The sequence below is a fragment of the Coregonus clupeaformis genome, chromosome 30 (genome assembly GCF_020615455.1).
Source record: "Coregonus clupeaformis isolate EN_2021a chromosome 30, ASM2061545v1, whole genome shotgun sequence".
In the NCBI taxonomy this organism is placed as follows: domain Eukaryota; kingdom Metazoa; phylum Chordata; class Actinopteri; order Salmoniformes; family Salmonidae; genus Coregonus; species Coregonus clupeaformis.
Window position 1 is genome coordinate 17,687,279 of NC_059221.1, and position 21,245 is coordinate 17,708,523.

Consider the following 21,245-nt stretch of genomic DNA (forward strand, 5'->3'; position numbering starts at 1 on the left):
CGAGAGCTTCAAGTTCCTCTGTGTCCACATCACTAAGGAATTATCATGGTCCACACACACCAACGCCTCTTCCCCCTCAGAAGGCTAAAAAGATTTGGCATGGGCCCTCAGATCCTCAAAAAGTTATACAGCTGGGCTGCATCACCGCTTGGTTTGGCAACTGCTTGGCATCTGACCGCAAGGCGCTACAGAGGGTAGCGCGTACGGCCCAGTACATCACTGGGGCCGAGCTCGCTGCCATCCAGGACCTCTATATCAGGCAATTTCAGAGGAAGGCCCTAAAAATTGTCAAAGACTCCAGCCACCCAAGTCATACACTGTTCTCTCTGCTACAGCATGACAAGTGGTACCGATGCAACAAGTCTAGAACCAACAGGACCCTGAACAGCTTCTAACCCCAAGCCATAAGACTGTAAATTGTTAGTTAAATTGTTAACCAACAGCTACCCGGACTATTGGCATTGACCCTTTTTGCACTAACTCTTTTGACTCATCACATACGCTGCTGTTTATTATCTATCCTGTTGCCTAGTCACTTTATCCCTACCTGTATGTACATATTTACCTCAATTACCTTGTACCCCTGCATATCAACTCGGTACTGGTACCCCGTGTATATAGCCAAGTTATCATTACTCATTGTGTATTTATTCCTCATGTTATTATTTTTCTATTATTTATATTTTTCTCTCTCTGCATTGTTGGGAAGGGCCCGTAAGTAAGTAAGTAAGTAAGTAAGTAAGTAAGTAAGCATTTCACTGTTAGTCTACACCTGTTGATTACGAAGCATGTGACAAATACAATTTGATTTGATTTGACCCTGCTGCACTTCAGATGTATACATGTTGCATATGTTCCACCTGTTGAGTAAATGAATGAGTAGTCCTCCCTAGTACTCCCTGGGCCTTGAACTATGCTAACATGCTGATCACACCTCCCTTTATCTTCTCTGTAGATCTGCCCAGTGGAGAGGAAGATGGAAGCACGCCAGAACCCACACTGGTGACTGAGATCAGCACAAGTAAGAACCCTGAGCCCTCAGCCCTGAGCATAACACTCCCTGCACTCTTGGAAGATAAGCCACATGGTGGGCTAAAATAGATCCTAATAAACAAACACACAAATCCCCACCAGGGTTTCCCTCCCAGGCCTCATTTCAATGTCCACCTGTCCCATAGATGGACAGATTGAGAATTCTTAGCTCAGCTAGTTTTGATGATACCTACACTGAGTATACAAAACATTAAGAACACCTTCTTTTTCCATGACAGACTGACCAGGTGAAAGCTATGATCCCTTATTGATGTCACTTGTTAAATCCACTTCAATCAGTATAAGAGACAGGTTAAATAATTATTTTTAAGCTTTGAGACAATTGAGACGTGTATGTGTGCCATTCAGAGGGTGAATGGGCAAGACAAAAGATTTGCATTTTGAACAAGGTATGGTAGTAGGTGCCAGGCGCACCGGTTTGTGTCAAGAACTGCAACGCTGTTTCCCGTGTGTATCAAGAATGGTCCACCACCCAAAGGACATCCAGCCAACTTGACACAACTGTGGGAAGCATTGGAGTCAAAATGGGCCAGCATTCCTGTGGAATTGTTTAATTTGTAAACAATTTCTTAGCCCTTTTTCTCCCTAATTTCGTGATATCCAATTGGCAGTTACAGTCTTGTCCCACTGCTGCAACTCCCCTACGGACTCGGGAGAGGCGAAGGTCGAGAGCCATGCGTCCTCCGAACATGACCCTGCTTCTTGACACACTGCTCGCTTAACCCGGAAGCCAGCAGCACACCGTCCAGCTGGCGACCGAAGTCAGCTTGCTGGCACCTGGCCCGCCACAAGGAGTCACTAGAGCGCGATGGGACGGCCAAACCCTCCCCTAACCCGGACGACGCTGCGCCAATTGTACGCCGCCTCATGGGTCTCCCATGAAACGCTTTTGACACCTTGTAGAATCTAGGTGTTCCTAATGTTTGGTATACTCAGTGTACATGATATCTACAGTATCCACACAATGAGAGGGGATTGATGGCCTTTTAGACAAAACTGATGATTTGTTAAACACCACCTCATTACATAGAGGATCTTCCACAGTGTTTAACCAAACCAACACTTACTGGCAGTGGAATTTCACTCCTTGCTTGTTGAAACATTTCTCTGAGGGCCTAATTTAGTCGATCTGTGGAAGAGATTACTTGTCTGTGGTATCTTCCCCCATCTATGATCGTGGGTTCCGGTTTGTGTGTGTGTGTATGCGAGTGGGTGCGTGCGTGCGCTTGTTTGAATGCATCCAGGAGAAACTGTCTGTTTCTGAATGGTGTCTCCTTCACATCCGGCTACACCATCTTCTTTCACAGGGCTGAGTCTCTGGTCATAACACAGGGAGGCAGATTTCTGCCCGAGATGTAAACATTCCCCTTTCTTCCTTTCATCCAATGGCAGAGGTGAAAACACAGGCACATGAAAGAGAAGATAAACAATACAGAGCTGAAGCAGACATCACAAACACCTTTGTTTTTCATTCCACAATAGATACACACGGCGAGGCGCGGCTTAACATGACCACGCCCCCGAGTAGGGTACAGCCATAGGGTACTCCTGTTACTCCCACGTAATTAGCCTAACTTTGGCGGCATCCTAAGCAAACTACTGACACTTTTTCAGCAGCCTCATGTGTCGTTATTAACATACTTGGCTGTCACAACAACAAATGATTTGCATATTCTGCAACTCAGAAATGCGTTACCCGACCTGCTAACACTGGCAGTAAAGATAGTAAAGCTGTCGCATTATACTTACACTACCAGTCAAAGGTTTGGACACACCTACTCATTCCAGGGTTTTTCTTTATTTTTACTATTTTTTACATTGTAGAATAATAGTGAAGACATAAAAACTATGAAATAACACATATGGAATCATGTAGTAACCAAAAAAGTGTTAAACAAATCAAAATATATGTTATATTTGAGATTCTTCAAATAGCCACCCTTTGCCTTTATGACAGTCATGTTCGTTGAATGACGGGTCAGACCAAGGCGCAGCGTGATATGCGTACATGTTTATTCAACTTAATAAACACACGACAAAACAATAAACGAAACGAAACGTGAAGTCCTAAGGTAGACACACAACAAACCTTAACCGGAACAAGATCCCACAACTAGACAGTGCCAATAGGCTGCCTAAGTATGATCCCCAATCAGAGACAACGAGCGACAGCTGCCTCTGATTGGGAACCACACCGGCCAACATAGAACTATACATACTAGATCCCACACATAGAAAAAGCACAACAAGGAATATACACACACTGACTCAACATATAAGCGTCCCCTGAGTCAGGGCGTGACAGTACCCCCCCCCAAAGGTGCGGACTCCGACCGCACAACATAAATATAACAGGGTAGGGGCCGGGTGGGCATTCCGCCTCAGAGGCGGATCCCGCTCGGGGTGTGACGACCTCGCACTCTCCGCCTCCCTGTTGCGCCCCTGGTCTGGTCTGGACCTCGGCGCGCTGCTTCCCCTCTCCTTCCTCCCACGATACGCCAGGCCCTGTCTGGACCCTGGTGTGGGAGACCCCGAACCTGGAGAGGGGCTGACGTCATGGTCTGGACTGGAGCCGCTGACCGGAGCTGGACTAGGCACCGGTGGAGCGGACTGCTCTGGCTCCGGAGTGGAGCCGCTGACCGGAGCTGGATCAGGCACCGGTGGAGCGGACTGCTCTGGCTCTGGAGTGGAGCAGCTGACCGGAGCTGGATCAGGCACCGGTGGAGCAGACTGCTCTGGCTCCGGAGTGGAACAGCTGACCGGAACTGGATCAGGCACCGGTGGAACGGGCACGGGCCGTGCCGGACTGGACAAACGCACCACTGGTCTGGTGCGAGGAGCAGGCACGGGCCGGACCTGACTAGGAACACGCACCACTGGCTTGGTGCGAGGGGCAGGAACGGGCCGGGCCGGACTGGCGACGCGCACCACTGGCTTGGTGCGAGGAGCAGGAACAGGCCGGGCCGGACTGGCGACGCGCACCACTGGCTTGGTGCGAGGAGCAGGAACAGGCCGGGCTGGGCTGGCGACGCGCACCACTGGCTTGGTGCGAGGAGCAGGAACAGGCCGGGCCGGGCTGGCGACGTGCACCACTGGCTTGGTGCGAGGAGCAGGAACAGGCCGGGCCTGACTGTGAACGCACACCACTGGCTTGGTGCGAGTAGCAGGAACAGGCCGGGCCAGACTGTGGAGGCGGACTGGAGGTCTGGAGCGGAAAGCTGGAAACCACCTGTCCTGGCTGAATGCCTACTTCCACACAGTATGTTTGAGGCATCAGCACAGGACGCACTGGGCAGTGCACGCGCACTGGCGATACAGTTCGTAGAACTGGCGCAGGATATGCGGGACCGAGGAGGCGTACTGGAGACCAGGAGCGTTGAGCCAGCACACCCCGTCCTGGCTGGATGCCCATCTTCGCACGGCACGTGCGTGGTGCAAGCACAGGACGTACAGGACTGTGCTGGCGCACTGGCGACACAGTACGTAGCTCCGCATAACACGGAGCCTGCCCAGTCATACGCTTCCTCGCGTGAGTACGGGGAGTTGGCTCTGCTCTGACACTAGGCTCCGCCAACCACCCCGTGTGCCCCCCCCAAAAAATGTTATTGGGGCTGCTTCTCGGGCTTCCTCCCTGACCGGCCTCCTCCATGTTGCCGTTGCACCTCTCCTGCCTGGGCATCTACCTCAGCCCATGGTCCTCTCCCCGCAAATATCTCTTCCCATGACCACAAATTGCCCACCTGTGACATGGCTATTCGCTCTGCCTGGGCACGCTGCTTGGTCCTCGTTTGGTGGGATCTTCTGTCACGTTCGTTGAATGACGGGTCAGACCAAGGCGCAGCGTGATATGCGTACATGTTTATTCAACTTAATAAACACACGACAAAACAATAAACGAAACGTGAAGTCCTAAGGTAGACACACAACAAACCTTAACCGGAACAAGATCCCACAACTAGACAGTGCCAATAGGCTGCCTAAGTATGATCCCCAATCAGAGACAACGAGCGACAGCTGCCTCTGATTGGGAACCACACCGGCCAACATAGAACTATACATACTAGATCCCACACATAGAAAAAGCACAACAAGGAATATACACACCCTGACTCAACATATAAGCGTCCCCTGAGTCAGGGCGTGACATGCACACTCTTGGCATTCTCTCAACCAGCTTCATGAGGTAGTCACCTGGAATGCATTTCAATGAAAGGTGTGCCTTCTTAAAAGTTAATTTGTGGAATTTCTTTCCTTCTTAATGCGTTTGAGCCAATCACTTGTGTTGTGACAAGGTAGGGAGGGTATACAGAAGATAGCCCTATTTGGGAAAAGACCAAGTCCATATTATGGCAAGAACAGCTCCCGAGTGGCGCAGTGGTCTAAGGCACTGTATCTCAGTGCTTGAGGCGTCACTACAGACCCCCTTGTTCGATTCTAGGCTGTATCACAACCGGCCGTGATTGGTAGTCCCATAGGGCGGCGCCCAGCGTCGTCCGGGTTTGGCCGGTGTAGGCCGTCATTGTAAATAAGAATTTGTTCTTAACTGACTTGCCTAGTTAAATAAAGGTAAAAATAAATATATATAAGCAAAGAGAAACGACAGTCCATCATTACTTTAAGACATGAAGATCAGTCAATACGGAACATTTCAAGAACATTTCAAGTTTCTTCAAGTTCAGTCGCAAAAACCATCAAGCGCTATGATGAAACTGGCTCTCACGAGGACCGCCAAAGGAATGGAAGACGGAGTTAGCTCTGCTGCAGAGGATACGTTCATTAGAGTTACCAGCCTCAGAAATGGCAGCCCAAATAAATGCTTCACAGAGTTCCAAGTCACAGACACATCTCAACATCAACTGTTCAGTGGGGACTGTGTGAATCAGGCCTTCATGGTCGAATTGCTGCAAAGAAACAACTACTAAAGGACACCAATAAGAAGAAAAGACCTGCTTGGGCCAAGAAACACGAGCAATGGACATTAGACCGGTGGAAATTTGTCCTTTGGTCTGGAGTCCAAATTTTAGAGTTTAGTTCCCACGTAAAGCATGGTGGAGGAGGTGTTATTGTGTGGGGGTGCTTTGCTGGTGACACTGTCTGTGATTTATTTAGAATTTAAGGCACACTTAACCAGCATGGCTACCACAGCATTCTGCAGCGATACACCATCCCATAGTGGGACTATCATTTGTTTTTCAACAGGACAATGACCCAACACACCTCCAGGCTGTGTAAGGGCTATTTCACCAAGAAGGAGGGGGCCAGTATGAAAATGTATGCACTCACTAACTGTAAGTCGCTCTGGATAAGAGCGTCTGCTAAATGACTAAAATGTAATGTAAATGTAAATGTAAGGAGAGTGATGGAGTGCTGCATCAGATGACCTGGCCTCCACAATCCCCCGAGCTCAACCAAATTGAGATAGTTTGGGATGAGTCGGACGGCAGAGTAAAGGAAAAACAGCCATATGCTCAGCATATGTGGGAACTCCTTCAAGACTGTTGGAAAAGCATTCCAGGTGAAGCTGGTTGAGAGAATGCCAAGAGTGTGCAAAGCTGTCATCAAGGCAAAGGGTGGCTATTTGAAGAATCTGAAATATAAAATATATTTTTATTTGTTTAACACTTTTTTGGTTACTACATGATTCCATATGTGTTTTTCATAGTTTTGATGTCTTCACTATTATTCTACAATGTAGAAATTAGTCAAAAAGAAAGAAAAACCCTTGAATGAGTAGGTGTGTACAAACTTTTGACTGGTACTGTTTGTCACTGTTTGTTTACCCCTAGCTTTTTTGCCGGTTAGCTGACGTTAGCTGGCTGGCCAACGAGAGAAGTTAATCTCGATCTAATTCGGTACATTTACATTTTAGTCATTTAGCAGACGCTCTTATCCAGAGCGATTTACAGTTAGTGAATACATGGTTTTTTTTTTTATATATACTGGCCCCCCGTGGGAATCGAACCCACAACCCTGGCGTTGCAAACGCCATGCTCTATCAACTGAGCTACATCCCTGCCGGCCATTCCCTCCCTTACCCTGGACAACGCTGGGCCAATTGTGCACCGCCCATGAGTCTCCCGGTCGCGGCCGGCTGCGACAGAGCCTGGATTCGAACCAGGATCTCTAGTGGCACAGTTAGCACTGCGATGCAGTGCCTTAGACCACTGCGCCACTCAGGAGTACACGGTAGTCTTAGATATGTCGCATAACTACTTCCAGTCTTTGCCTGCCCTTGAACGGTGTAGGTATTTAGAAAAGTGTATACTTGTTGGCTTGCCTATATGTCCTTTCAACTTGCCGGAGACCAGCTGGGGAGACAACCCTACCAAATGACACAAAGTAGCCTGTGGCGATATCTACACCTACTTGGTGGAATCTCCAGTTGTGCATAAATATCCAAATGCAGAAGAATATTGTTATTTGGACGGATACAGATCACTACAAGCTAACTAGCAAGCTTTATGCAACACACATAGCTAGTTAGATACAAACAAGTGTTTTAACAACTTACCGGTGATGAAGTGCTTTGAACAAACAAAAATGTATAGAGTAACCGGAGCCCACAGCTTTCCATCATCATTGCGCCGTAATAGGCTAAAACCATGAGGTCTATCCTGGTCCTTGGGCAGTTGATGAAACTTAATTAGGTATTTTTCTCCTATTATTGTTCAATCAAAACGGTACGCAACAGCTTTTCGGCATCTTGAAAGCAGGGCTAACCAGTTAAGAAAGTCTGTTGGAATCGTCTCTTTGGCTGATAATCGTGACGTACAGTTGAAGTCGGAAGTTTACATACACCTTAGCCAAATATATTTAAACTCAGTTTTTCACAATTCCTGACATTTAATCCTAGTAAAAAGTCCCTGTTTTAGGTCAGTTAGGATCACCACTATTTTAAGAATGTGAAATGTCAGAATAATAGCAGAGAGAATTATTTATTTCAGCTTTTATTTATTTCATCACATTCCCAGTGGGTCAGATGTTTACATACACTCAATTAGTATTTGGTATGATTGCCTTTAAATTGTTTAACTTGGGTCAAACGTTTCGGGTAGCCTTCCACAAGCTTCCCACAATAAGTTGGGTGAATTTTGGCCCATTCCTCCTGACAGAGCTGGTGTAACTGAGTCAGGTTTGTAGGCCTCCTTGCTCGCACACTTTTTTTCATTTCTGCCCACAAATAGTCTATAGGATTGAGGTCAGGACTTTGTGATGGCCACTCCAATACCTTGACTTTGTTGTCCTTATGCCATTTTGCCACAACTTTGGAAGTATGCTTTGGGTCAATAAAGGTGAAATAAAATAAAATAAAAAATTGTCCATTTGGAAGACCCATTTGAGATGTTGCTTCAATATATCCACATAATTTTCCTTCCTCATGATGCCATCTATTTTGTGAAGTGCACCAGTTCCTCCTGCAACAAAGCACCCCCACAGCATGATGCTGCCACCCCGTGCTTCGCGGTTGGGATGGTATTCTTCAGCTTGCAAGCAACCACCTTTTTCCTCCAAACATAACGATGGTCATTATGGCCAAACAGTTCTATTTTTGTTTCATCAGACCAGAGGACATTTCTCCAAAAAGTACTATCTTTGTCCCCAAGTGCAGTTGCAAACCGTAGTCTGGCTTTTTTATGGCTGTTTTGGAGCAGTGGCTTCTTCCTTGCTGAACGGCCTTTCAGGTTATGTCGATACAGGACTGGTTTTCTGTGGATATAGATACTTTTGTACCTGTTTCCTCCAGCATCTTCACAAGGTCCTTTGCTGTTGTTCTGGGATTGATTTGCACTTTTCGCACCAAAGTATGTTCATCTCTAGGAGACAGATCGCGTCTCCTTCCTGAGCGGTATGACGGCTGCGTGGTCCCATGGTGTTTATACTTGCATACTATTGTTTGTACAGATGAACGTGGTACCTTCAGGCATTTGGAAATTGCTCCGAAGGATGAACCAGACTTGTGGAGGTGTACAATTTATTTTCTGAGGTCTTGGCTGATTTCTTTTGATTTTCCCATGATGTCAAGCAAAGAGGCACTTCGTTTGAAGGTAGGCCTTGAAATACATCCACAGGTACACCTCCAATTGACTCAAATGATGGCAATTAGCCTATCAGAAGCTTCTAAAGCCATGACATCATTTTCTGGAATTTTCCAATCTGTTTAATGGCACATTCAACTTAGTGTATGTAAACTTCTGACCCACTGGAATTGTGATACAGTGAATTATAAGTGAAATAATCTGTCTGTAAACAATTGTTGGAAAAATTACTTGTGTCATGCACAAAGTAGATGTCCTAACCAACTTGCCAAAACTATAGTTTCTTAACAAGAAATTTGTGGAGTGGTTGAAAAACAAGTTTTAATGACTCCAACCTAAGTGTATGTAAACCTCTGACTTCAACTGTACATTCCATGCGACAGTGTATCTGCTCATGCTAACATTTTTACATTTAGAATGAAAGTGTTTTTAGGTATGATGTAGTTTGTTGATTAAGACGACATAAAAGTATGTTAAAAATGACCAACCAAGCATATCCAAAATGTTTATAAAATGATTTTAAAAAAGAGCATAGCCGTTGACAGTTATGAGTAAAGTAGGCAATTTATCATAGGAGTAATCGGAGTACCCTACGGCTGTTCCCTACTCGGGGGTGTGGTCAAGTTAAGCCCTGCCTCGTCGTGTGTATCTTCCCCCTCCCGGGATTCTAGTGCTATCTTCTTTGAGATTTGTAGATTTATGCCAACAGGATCTTTCCTTCTGAGGGACGATATGTACATTAGGGGCACACAATGTTTACATGTTAGTCATGCTGATATACCTGGAGCACCACCTCTTTCCTGTATTGTTTCACCCATAGTGCTGTGTTTAGCCATGGGTGGACAACATTCTGGACAACAGGAGTTCCTGTTAGCAAAGTGTGGGACTTCTTTGTATTTCCTTGTCCTACTTAACATAAGCATTAAGGCTGTCACCATACATGCATTGAGGACATCAATCCCTTCTTTGTTTTGTTTATACTATCAGATAGAGATATTCCCCTTAGATTCCCTCAGGTAACCATAGCTGCTGTTGATAGCTGGTATGTTTATGTGCATATTATTGCCTGATTCATGCAATCTTGTATGGTGCCACTGATGACATCAAACTTTAATTCACCCTCTCATCTGACACATGTATGAACAAATCATGTGAAAAATGTCACATTAAAAATTAAATAATGTGACACGTGGTTTTCGGACACGTGTGAAGTTTCACATGTATTTTTTACATGTACATTTTTAGGATGTGAACAAGTCACATGTGAAAACAAAAAATTAACATGAGTCAGAGGCGTGGTTTTCAGACACATACATTTCACATAACATGTGGTTTCCCAACATTTCACGTGATATTCTAAGTTTCACGTGTGCTTTTGTATCTGGCGGGATTAGAACCCGGGTCTCCCACTTGAGAACCCAATGTTTTGACCATTATATTGACTGTTCATTTCAAAATAGGGCGGTCAAATGTATTTTTTATTTCATTAAGTTAATAGCAGGATTTGCAGTCATTAATCACGATTAATCGCATATTCAGAATTTGCTCAAATTGAGCTGTAATTTAAGATGTTTTATATAAAAAGCATTACAAGAATATTGACATGTTGATTTTGTCCAAAGTAACGGTTAGCAAAATCAGGTGAATTGATAAAGCACACTTTCTTTAACCTCAGTGTCAACTTTTGACATCGCATTGTTGTTTTTAGCTGTATAGATTATGTATTTTGGATGTTTTCAGTGTATTTTCAACGCTTTCAGACAATGTGATTAATCACAATCAAAAAACAAGTGCACAAAAATTACAAGAAATGTACTTACATTTTTTAGTCATTTAGCAGACTTGAGTTAACTGATTAACTCTGACAGCCCTAATTCAAAATCATCTCTTTGTAGAAAAGTATCTGTTCTGATAAAGTGTGTTTTATCAAAATATAGGAATTATTAAAGTTGTTGGGTGAACTATCCTTTTAAACACAAGCATAATATGAATGATTTGCATCCAACTAAGCCAAGCTCGAAGTCCAGACTGAAATAGCTCAGCACTGACGCCTAGCTAGCTGGATATGTACAGGGAGGGAGCCCAAAAGTCGTTACACAGTACACCTCCTTTATTGAAGCATGGTTGGTTGGACATCCACAGTTAGCCAAGACTATGCAGGTGCATTACGGGTTGGACAGACAAGCCAGATCGAAGGAATTCGCCCAATTGTACAAGGACCCAGTATAAGGGGAGGCAGGTAGCTTAGTGGTTAAGAGCGTTGTGCCGGTAACCGAAAGGTCGCTGGTTCTAATCCCTGAGCCGACTAGGTGAAAAAAATCTGTCTGTGCCCTTGAGCAAGGCACTTAACCCTAATTGCTCCTGTAAGTCGCTCTGGATAAGAGCGTCTGCTAAATTTTAAAAAAAATAGTATAAGGAGTTCATTCACATGTAAAAGAAGGATGAAGCCATGAGAGGTTGTGTGACTTGGTAGCTCACAGTATTAGCAGATCACTCTCGCAGTAGTAGATTTGAAGTTATCTCTAAGCCTCCAACAGTCGAATTGGAGCATATGAGTGGTTTGTTGACGCATTGATGATCTTAGATGTGAACACACCAGACACCACTTGAGGTGGGTTTGTATTTTCTTGGCCAAATCTTGCTGGGAAGCTTGGATTAGTGGCCTCAGGGTCAAATCAGATTTGGCAGATATACAGTACACACTACACAAATGGGTATTCAAATACAAAAGGAAGTGGAAAAGTGAAAATATTATTGAGAATATATGGGATTTTTAGGGTTTTCCACCAAATAATCAGTTGATAAACATCCAGTCTTACTTGAGTCACACAAGCATGTCCTACTGTATCTTTGCCTACACTGAAGTCTTTTTTCTACGGCTATCACGAAGAGCTTGCTATTCCAGGCAGTCAAAATGTATATTTTAACTTTCGCTCTTCAGTTCAGTTAGTGTTACAGTTTGGACTTGTTAGTAAATATCCATGACTAAATACTGTATCCATTACTCAGACAGAATTTTCTGATTCAGAATAGGCAATATGCCTTGTCTGGCAGCAGTGAAGGCCGGGGCAGCAGTGTGCTATGCTCACCGTTCCATTTTTAGATTATTATATGACAGCAGTTGGGAAGGAACATTACTGGTTTCCTGAGTTGGATTGGTCTGGTCGACACGTTGGTGCCGTGTTTCCCTGTCCAGCGGGTTGTCCTTGTGGCATGTAGGCCCTCGCCTCTCCTTCCTGCCCCCTTACATACTGTAGAGTGATGGAAGTAGAGGTGCCACTTCTGCACCAATTATGATGCACATCCTGTTGTGTTTGCTATGTTGAAGATTTCCCCTTTTCCCTTTCCTAGGCTCTCAGGGACCTAACATTTGAACCGGTTGAACTAGCATTTGAAGTTGTGAGAGAAAGAAATCCAGATGTTTTAAGTGTTTTTGAAGGGGGACGTTATTTTCTACCGCTTGTCTATTGTCTTTTGGTCCACTGACTTAAACACTTCATCTAGTCTTTGCTGCGGATATGAAGGTTCTGAATTTCTCTTCAGCATGGTCCCTCCCAACCTCTGCTCTTGACCTCTGCAGCATATCTCGATACAGTTGTGTGGGAGACATCTTCCAGCCTCTCTCATCTCTCGGTATTGCACTGGTTCACATGCCCCTCTTCCTAGCAGACATTCCCAGAGCAGAGGTTAGTTAGAGAGTTCTTCCCAATGCTAATTTTAAACCAGAGGCTTCAAAATTCCCTATCCAGTCTGACTCAGTCTGTCTGCCCTTAGTTTAAAGGCATTTTATCACATACTACATTCACCTCTAGCCTGCTTGGTTATTTATTGTTTGTTGTGATGTTTCAAATGCCATCTGCAAACAGTAGGTGGAAATGTATATATGCTGTGTCCTGTATTCTTACACTAATTTATTTTAAAACAATTCAAACTTACATAATGAATCCCCTTCAATTTTAAGTCATTTCCAGCAGAGTGACTTCACTTGTTTGAGATGGGTCAAAGGCACCAAACATTTTAAGGCACACAACCATCGCAGATAAGGTTGCATTGTGTAGGAGGAGAGATGTGGTGTGTTTAGCCACCCAGGAAGTTTGTTTTAACTTTGGGGTCATGTGTCTTCGATGGGAAGATTCTCACGATGCCCTCCCTCCCCTCCCTCCCCTCCCTCTCTTCCCTCTCCTCCCCCCTCCCTCTCCTCCCCTCCTCCCTCTCCTCCCCCCTCCCTCTCCTCAATCCACCGGACAGACCACCCAGGGCTTTGGCCATTCTCATGGGGTGGTGGTGGACCTTGGACTGGACAGACAGTTGGTGCGTTTGTATTTTATTTATTATGGATCCCCATTAGCTGCTGCCAAGGCAGCAAATACTCTACCTGGGGTCTAGCAAAAATTAAGGCAGTTATATACAATTAAAAACATTACATTACATTTCACAATGGATTTCACAACACATTAAGTGTGTGCCCTTAGGCCACTACTCTACTACCACATACACTACATGACCAAAAGTATGTGGTCACCTGCTCGTCGAACATCTCATTCCAAAATCATGGGCATTAATATGGAGTTGGTCCCCCCTCTGCTGCTATAACAGCCTCCACTCTTCTGGGAAGACTTTCCACTAGATGTTGGAACATTGCTGCGGGGACATGCTTTAATTCAGCAACAAGAGCATTAGTGAGGTCGGGCACTGATGTTGGGCGATTAGGCCTGGCTTGCAGTCGGCATTTCAATTAATCCCAAAGATGTTAGATGTGGTTGAGGTCAGGGCTCTGTGCAGGCCAATCAAGTTATTCCACACCGATCTTGACAACCATTTGTGTATGGACCTCGCTTTGTTCACGGGGGCATTGTCATGCTGAAACAGGAAAGGGCCTGCCCCCGCTGTTCCATAAGGTGTATTTTTATCTTTTTGATTTTATTTTTGATTTTACTGCTTGCATGAGTTACTTGATGTGGAATACAGTTCCACATAGTCATGGCTCTATGTAGTACTGTGCACCTCCCATAGTCTGTTCTGGACTTGGGGACTATGAAGAAACAGACCTCTGGTGGCATGTCTTGTGGGGTATGCATGGGTGTCTGAGCTGTGTGCTAGTAGTTAAAATAGACAGCTCGGTGCATTCAGTAGTGATGAAGTCAATCTCTCCTCTACTTTAATGTTAGCTCTCAGTGTACATTTATGGGCCAGCCGTGATGCCCTGTTCTGGGCTAATTGTACATTTCCTATGTCTCTCTTTGTAACACCTGACCACACGACTGGACTGGAGTCCAGCTGCGACAAAACTAGGTCCTGTAGTACCTGCCTTGTTGATAGCGCTTTTAAGAAGGCAGAGCAGCGCTTTATTATGGACTATTTTAGCTACTGTACTGTTGCATCAATATGTTTTGACCATGACAGTTTACAATCCGGGGTTACTCCAAACAGTTTAGTCTCCTCAACTTGCTCAATTTCTACATTATTTAGGGTTTAGTGAATGATTTGTCCCAAATACAATGCTTTTAGTTTTTTAAATATTTAGGACTAACTCATTTTTTGCCACCCATTCTGAAACTTACTGCAGCTCTTTGTTAAGTGTTGCAGTGATTTCAGTGCTGTGGTAGCTGACGTGTATAGTGTTGAGTCATCAGCATACATAGACACACAGGCTTTACTCAGAGCCAGTGGCAGGTCATTAGGAAAGATTTGTTTAAAATAAGGGGCCTGGACAGCTGCCCTAGGGAATGCCTAACTCTACCTGGATTATGTTGGAGAGGCTTCCATTAAAGAACACCCTTTATGTTCTGTTAGTCAGGTAACTCCTGATCCACAATATAGCAGAGGATGTAAAGCCATAACACATACGTTTTTTCAGCAGCAGATTATGATTGATAATGTCAAAAGCTGCACTGAAGTCGAACAAAACCGCTCCCACAATCTTTTTATTATCAATTTCTCTCAGCCAATCATCAGTCGTTTGTATATGTGCCGTACATGTTGAATACCCTTCCGTATAAGCGTGCTGAAAATCTGTTGTTAATTTGTTTACTATGAAATAGCATTGTATCTGGTCAAACACAATTTTTTCCAGAAGTTTACTTATTGGTCAGCTGTTTGAGCCAGTAAAGGGTGCTTATTTTTGGGTAGCGGAATTACTTTTGTTTCCCTCCAGGCCTGAGGGAACATACTTTCCTGTAGGCTTAGATTGAGGAGATGGCAAATAGGAGTGGCAATATCGTCCGCAATCATCCTCAGTAAATTTCTATCCAAGTTGTCAAGACCCAAATGGCTTGTCATTTTTGATAGACAAAAAAATTATCACCTCTTCTACACTCACTTTACGAAATTCTAAATTACAATGCTTGTCTTTCATAATTTGGTCAGTTAGATTCTGAATTTGTTGTTGGCATGTCATGCCTAAGTTTGCTAATCTTGCCAATGAAAAAATTATTAAAGTAGATGGCAATATCAGTGGGTTTTGTGATGAATGAGCCATCTGATTCAATGAATGATGGAGCCGAGTTTGCCTTTTTGCCCAAAATTTCATTTAAAGTGCTCCAAAGCTTTTTACTATCATTATTTATGTAATTTATCTTTGTTTCATAATACAGTGTGACGTGTGTGATGTGTGTGTCAGTCAGTGGCATTGTTTATCAGACTGCCTTGGCTCTCAGATAGTCACACTGACATGGGGCAGAAGGACAAGCGGCGGCAGCTGCAGTTATTTTGGTGTGTTCTTTGTTGTTGTTCTGCTCTGTCCTTCTCGGAGGTGGTCACTGGTACAGGGGGCAGAAAGCTGAGCAGAACTTGCTAAGGGAGGAAGGGATGGTGTGCGATAGGAGGACAACTCAATCAGATAAGAATAAATAAAAAGTGTAGTATTTTAGGAGGCCACTGTCTGTGATGGGGTTAAGCATTTACATTTTAGTTTTGTCCCTTTATCCTTGACTGTTTATTTGTTCACAGTGCCAATGCATTGTCTTTGATTATTATTCAGTGTTAGTATGAATGGTCTTACTCAATGGTTCCCAAACTGTGGGACCCAAAACATTTCTTAAATCTTTTTTTTTTTCTTTTACAAATTCTTACATTATCTTCAACAGAAAAATAACCTGGATTGTCGGTCACAATTAAAGCTGTTCATTACATTTTTCTTCAGATTCAAACATAATGTTGCAGCCCTTAATTGCTGCTCTTGACCACATAATTGACGGCTCCCAATAATAATCTGTAATGAGTTCTAACTGGTGACTGTGGCTCTGCCTGCACTCTTCTCTTCTTTCTCCTTGACAAACCCTCAAATCTGTGGGCTAACTTGAAACAAATAAAATAGTGCAGTCAAATTGAACATGGTAAATTCATACACACGAATAAGAATTATATATTTCTAAATGTTTTCCAAATGGAGAAAGGTTCTATTGCGAAGTGACAAGATGTGCATCTCGCACTCAAAACGAGTGATAATTGGTAATGGTTCTATTGGGCTCAATTTTAAGAGTTAAAAGACAACTTTTCTAAAATATATGGTTTCTAGTAGGTTACAGAATTAGAGAAGTGCTGTTTCTCTGAATCTCAGTCAGTAGGGTCAAGAAAGCCTGTTTCTCTCCCCAGTCAGAGGCAGCCTGCCTGTCTTCCAGACTCTGACTAGCAGCAGCAGGTCTCTAGGCATAAGCAACATAAACACTTAGATTTTAGGAAGTCAGTCAGGATCTCAGCTTACTTTTAGATAGGCTAGTACAATACACAATGTGAAACTTCATCAGCAGTTTTCCTCTTAAGTCAGTCACTGACACTCACTCAATTAGCCCACGTCAGCAAAAATGTTATAGATTGTTAGGTCTAGCCAGCTATCTAAAGCTTGTAGTAATCATGGCCGAATTACTGACTGGGCATGCAGGGCCAAAATGTTAGCAACAGCCCTGAGTAGCAGCAATCTATCCTCTTCCATATTAGCTGTGTTTAGAAGGCCATAATTGCCCCAACCTGTCACGATCGTCGTATTGAATAGACCAAGGCGCAGCGTGATGAACGAACATGGTTAACTTTATTATCTTTAGTGATAATAGAAACAACAATCAACAAAACAACAAACGACTCGTGAAGTCCACGGTAACAATGACCAACACGGAACAAGAACCCACAAACACAAAGGGAAAACAGACAGTTTAAATATGGCTCCCAATCAGAGACAACCAACGACAGCTGACACTCGTTGCCTCTGATTGGGAGTCACTCTGGCCAACATAGAAATAAACACAACAGAAAGAACACACCCTGGCTCAACATATAGAGTCCCAGAGCCAGGGTGTGACAGTACCCCCCCCTAAAGGCGCGGACGCGCACTTGAACAAAACAGGGAGGGCTGGGTGGGCATTCCTCCTCGGCGGCGGTTCTGGCTCCGGCCTTGCCCACCACCCTCCAATAAACCCCCCATAGCGCCCCTGGTCCAGTCTGGCCCCGCTGGCTGGAGCGGAACTGGACGCAGCAGGAGCGGTTAGCTTCAGCTCCGTCGTGGAGCAATTGACCGGTACCTTACCAGGCACCGGTGACCCAGGCACGGGTTGTGCTGGACTGACGACGCGCACCCCTGGCTTGGTGCGTGGAGGAGGAACGGGCCTTACCAGGCTGACGACGCGCACCCCTGGCTTGGTGCGTGGAGGAGGAACGGGCCTTACCAGGCTGACGACTCGCACCCCTGGCTTAGTGCGAGTAGCAGGAACGGGCCGGACCGGGCTGACGATGCGCACCCCTGGCTTGGTGCGTGGAGTAGGAACAGGCCGGACCGGGCTGACGACTCGCACCCCTGGCTTGGTGCGTGGAGTAGGGACAGGCCGGACCGGGCTGGCGACGCACACCGTAGGCTTGGTGCGTGGAGCAGGGACAGGCCGGACCGGGCTGGCGACGCACACCGTAGGCTTGGTGCGAGGAGCAGGAACAGGCCGGACTGGGCTGGCGACGCACACCGTAGGCTTGGTGCGTGGAGCAGGGACAGGCCGGACCGGGCTGGCGACGCACACCGTAGGCTTGGTGCGTGAAGCAGGGACAGGCTGGACCGGGCTGGCGACGCACACCGTAGGCTTGGTGCGAGGAGCAGGAACAGGCCGGACTGGGCTGGCGACGCACACCGTAGGCTTGGTGCGTGGAGCAGGGACAGGCCGAACCGGGCTGTGGAGACGGATAGGAGACCTGGAGTGAAGAGCGGCCACAACCCGTCCTGGCTGAATGCCTACCCTCACACACTCTGTGTGAGGCATCCGCACAGGACGTACAGGGCTGTGTACCCGTACTGGCATAACAGCACGTGACACTGGAGCAGGATATCCGGGACCGCGGAGAGGCATTGGAGACCACGAGCGTTGAGCCGGCACACTCCGTCCTGGCTGCATACCCCCTTCGCACGACACGTGCGGGGTGCTCGCACAGGACGTACAGGACTATGCCGGACCACTCGTGGCACAGTACGCCGCTCCGCATACCGCGGAACCTGCCCCGTCCCATGCTGCCATGCCTGAGTACGGGACGTTGGTTCCGCTCTCCATCCAGGCTCCGCCAACCTGCCTTCTGGCCCCCCTAACCCGGTGGCCTCCTCTCCAAATCGCCCTGTGGCAGCCTCCTGCTGCCCAGCCGCCCATGCCGTGTGCCCCCCCCTAAAAATTTTTTGGGGTTGCCTCTCGTCCGTCCGACGATGACACTGCTGACGCCGCTGCTCCTCTCTCGCCAGGGCCTTAATCCTAGCCCAACGTCCCTTGCCCCCGAGCATGTCCTCCCAGGACCACGATTTGCCCACCTGGGCCATCGCCAACCTCTCCATCTCCTTTCCCGGTGCTTCCTCCCATGTCCAGTCCAAGATCTGCCCCTGGACACGCTGCTTGGTCCTTTTATGGTGGGTTCTTCTGTCACGATCGTCGTATTGAATAGACCAAGGCGCAGCGTGATGAACGAACATGGTTAACTTTATTATCTTTAGTGATAATAGAAACAACAATCAACAAAACAACAAACGACTCGTGAAGTCCACGGTAACAATGACCAACACGGAACAAGAACCCACAAACACAAAGGGAAAACAGACAGTTTAAATATGGCTCCCAATCAGAGACAACCAACGACAGCTGACACTCGTTGCCTCTGATTGGGAGTCACTCTGGCCAACATAGAAATAAACACAAGAGAAAGAACACACCCTGGCTCAACATATAGAGTCCCAGAGCCAGGGTGTGACACAACCCTAGTCATTATAGTAAGCTGGCTTATTTCTCCTTGTGATGAGGTGGTGTTGAAGGAGTCAGGCGCAGGAGGGTAAATCACAGAATAACAGGCTTTAATCTGCAAAAACAGGTTTCTGTCGATACAAAATACACGAGCTCCACCGAGCTTCACCGAACCTCCACAAACAATCACCCACACAGACAAGGAAGCAGAGGGAACACTTATACAATGACTAATGAGGGATAAGGACCAGGTGTGTGTGATTGAAGACAAGACAAATGGAGTGATGATAAATGGATCGGCAGTAGCTAGTAAGCCGGTGACGCCGAACACCGAAATCTGCCCGAACAAGGAGGGGAGGCAGCCTCGGCAGAAGTCGTGACACTCCTTTATAAAAAATGTTCCTTCTTGATTTTCAATATGGAAGGGGAACCAGGAACTGGTATTTGTATGTACTCTTTCTTATTCAGTAAAAGGTTAATTTAAGAACTACATTTGAATAATTAACATACACTACATGACCAGAAATATGTGGACACCTGCTCGCCGAACATCTCATTCCAAAATCATGGGCATTAATATGGAGATGGTCCCCCCTTTGCTGCTATAACAGCCTCCACTTCACTGGAACTAAGGGGCCTAGCCCAGACCATGAAAAACAGCCCCACAAGATATTCCCCCATGATGAAAGGGGCATGAGTTGAAAAAAAAGGGAAACGCTGGTCTTACTCTTCCACTCCAGCTCTGGGCACTTGATGCTGCTACAGTCGGTTGTGTGCCAATAACAGTTCATGTTGCCTTTGAGAAGTGGACTTTTCCTCAACTCTTTAGGAAACACTGTTTCAAGAGATTTATGTTACACAGAGGGCATGTTTGTTACAGTTTCAGATACAATTCTCAACGTATTACTAGTAGAGGATGGTAAGAAATACCTCTGTCTGATTGACCTACATTACTGATAGGATGTCAGTGGGGGATATCACTGATGTCAGTTGGATATCAACTCATCTCTGGACCGAAAAAACAAAATCTTGCATGTGTGCTCGTCCGGCCAACAACTCGATTTGGCTACTTGATAATACAAGAGAGTAAATATTCAGATGTACTTGGATATAAATATTACGGAGCATCCCAATGAAAATATGTGAATAGATAATGGTGGTTCACTTATCTAGTTGAGTATTCAATAGTCTCAAGGTCCCTCCAGTGCAGAGTTTGTTATCATAGTGTATTACAGTTAGACATTGTTTCCTACTCTACGCTATGGGAGTGCCCAACTGTCCATTATCATAGTAATAATCCTTCTCATGGGATTCGCTAAACAGTTTACAGCTTTTCTTCCGGTATTTTGAAAAAGCAAATTCACACATTACTCTCTAAAATGACCAAAAGAAAGGGAAACAAAACTCCCATACAATTCTATTAGTCTTTGATCTAGTAAAGACTCAAATTGTACAGGAAACACTGTTTCAGTGAGTGAGTCGTCGACGTCCAACAGTAGCCCAGGACTTAAAAGGAGAGTTTAGCCACTACCGCTCTGCTCTCTTCTCTTTTTTAATCTCACGGCAGCAATTTGATTGTGACAAGGATCACAGCATTTCCAATAGTGTTTTGATGTTGTGCGGATTCTTCATTAAAACTAATTAGGTTGGGTCACCATGAACTGGACTACCCACAAACCCTTTAGCCGTTGCTGTCTTTTGACACGCACCACACTGTCACTGTTCTATGTATCTGACAGGAACATACAGGAACTTCTATACTGTTTCCAGAGAATTTTACTGTGAAGCAGAGCTGGTTAAAGCCATCTCTACTGTAGAGACTTGACTTCTGTTCTTAGAGCATCAACTTACATCGATCCCTTCATTAAATCGTATGAACTTTCTCACCAAGCAGGGGAGGGGCATGCATCATACATTCTTATAGAGATGTCTCTAGTCTATTAGATGGACATGTGCTACAATT

General features: G+C 45.5%; 1 protein-coding gene across 5 annotated transcripts in view; it reads left to right on the forward strand.

The window, feature by feature from the left end:
- LOC121545748 (basement membrane-specific heparan sulfate proteoglycan core protein-like) overlaps window positions 1-21,245 on the forward strand; it is a 160,245-nt gene that overhangs the window by 55,677 nt on the left and 83,323 nt on the right. For all 5 annotated transcript variants that reach the window (XM_045209472.1, XM_045209471.1, XM_045209473.1 and 2 more), the window contains exon 3: window positions 956-1,021. In XM_045209472.1, coding sequence (XP_045065407.1) covers window positions 956-1,021 — 66 coding nt within the window. The remainder of the gene's footprint in view (window positions 1-955; window positions 1,022-21,245) is intronic.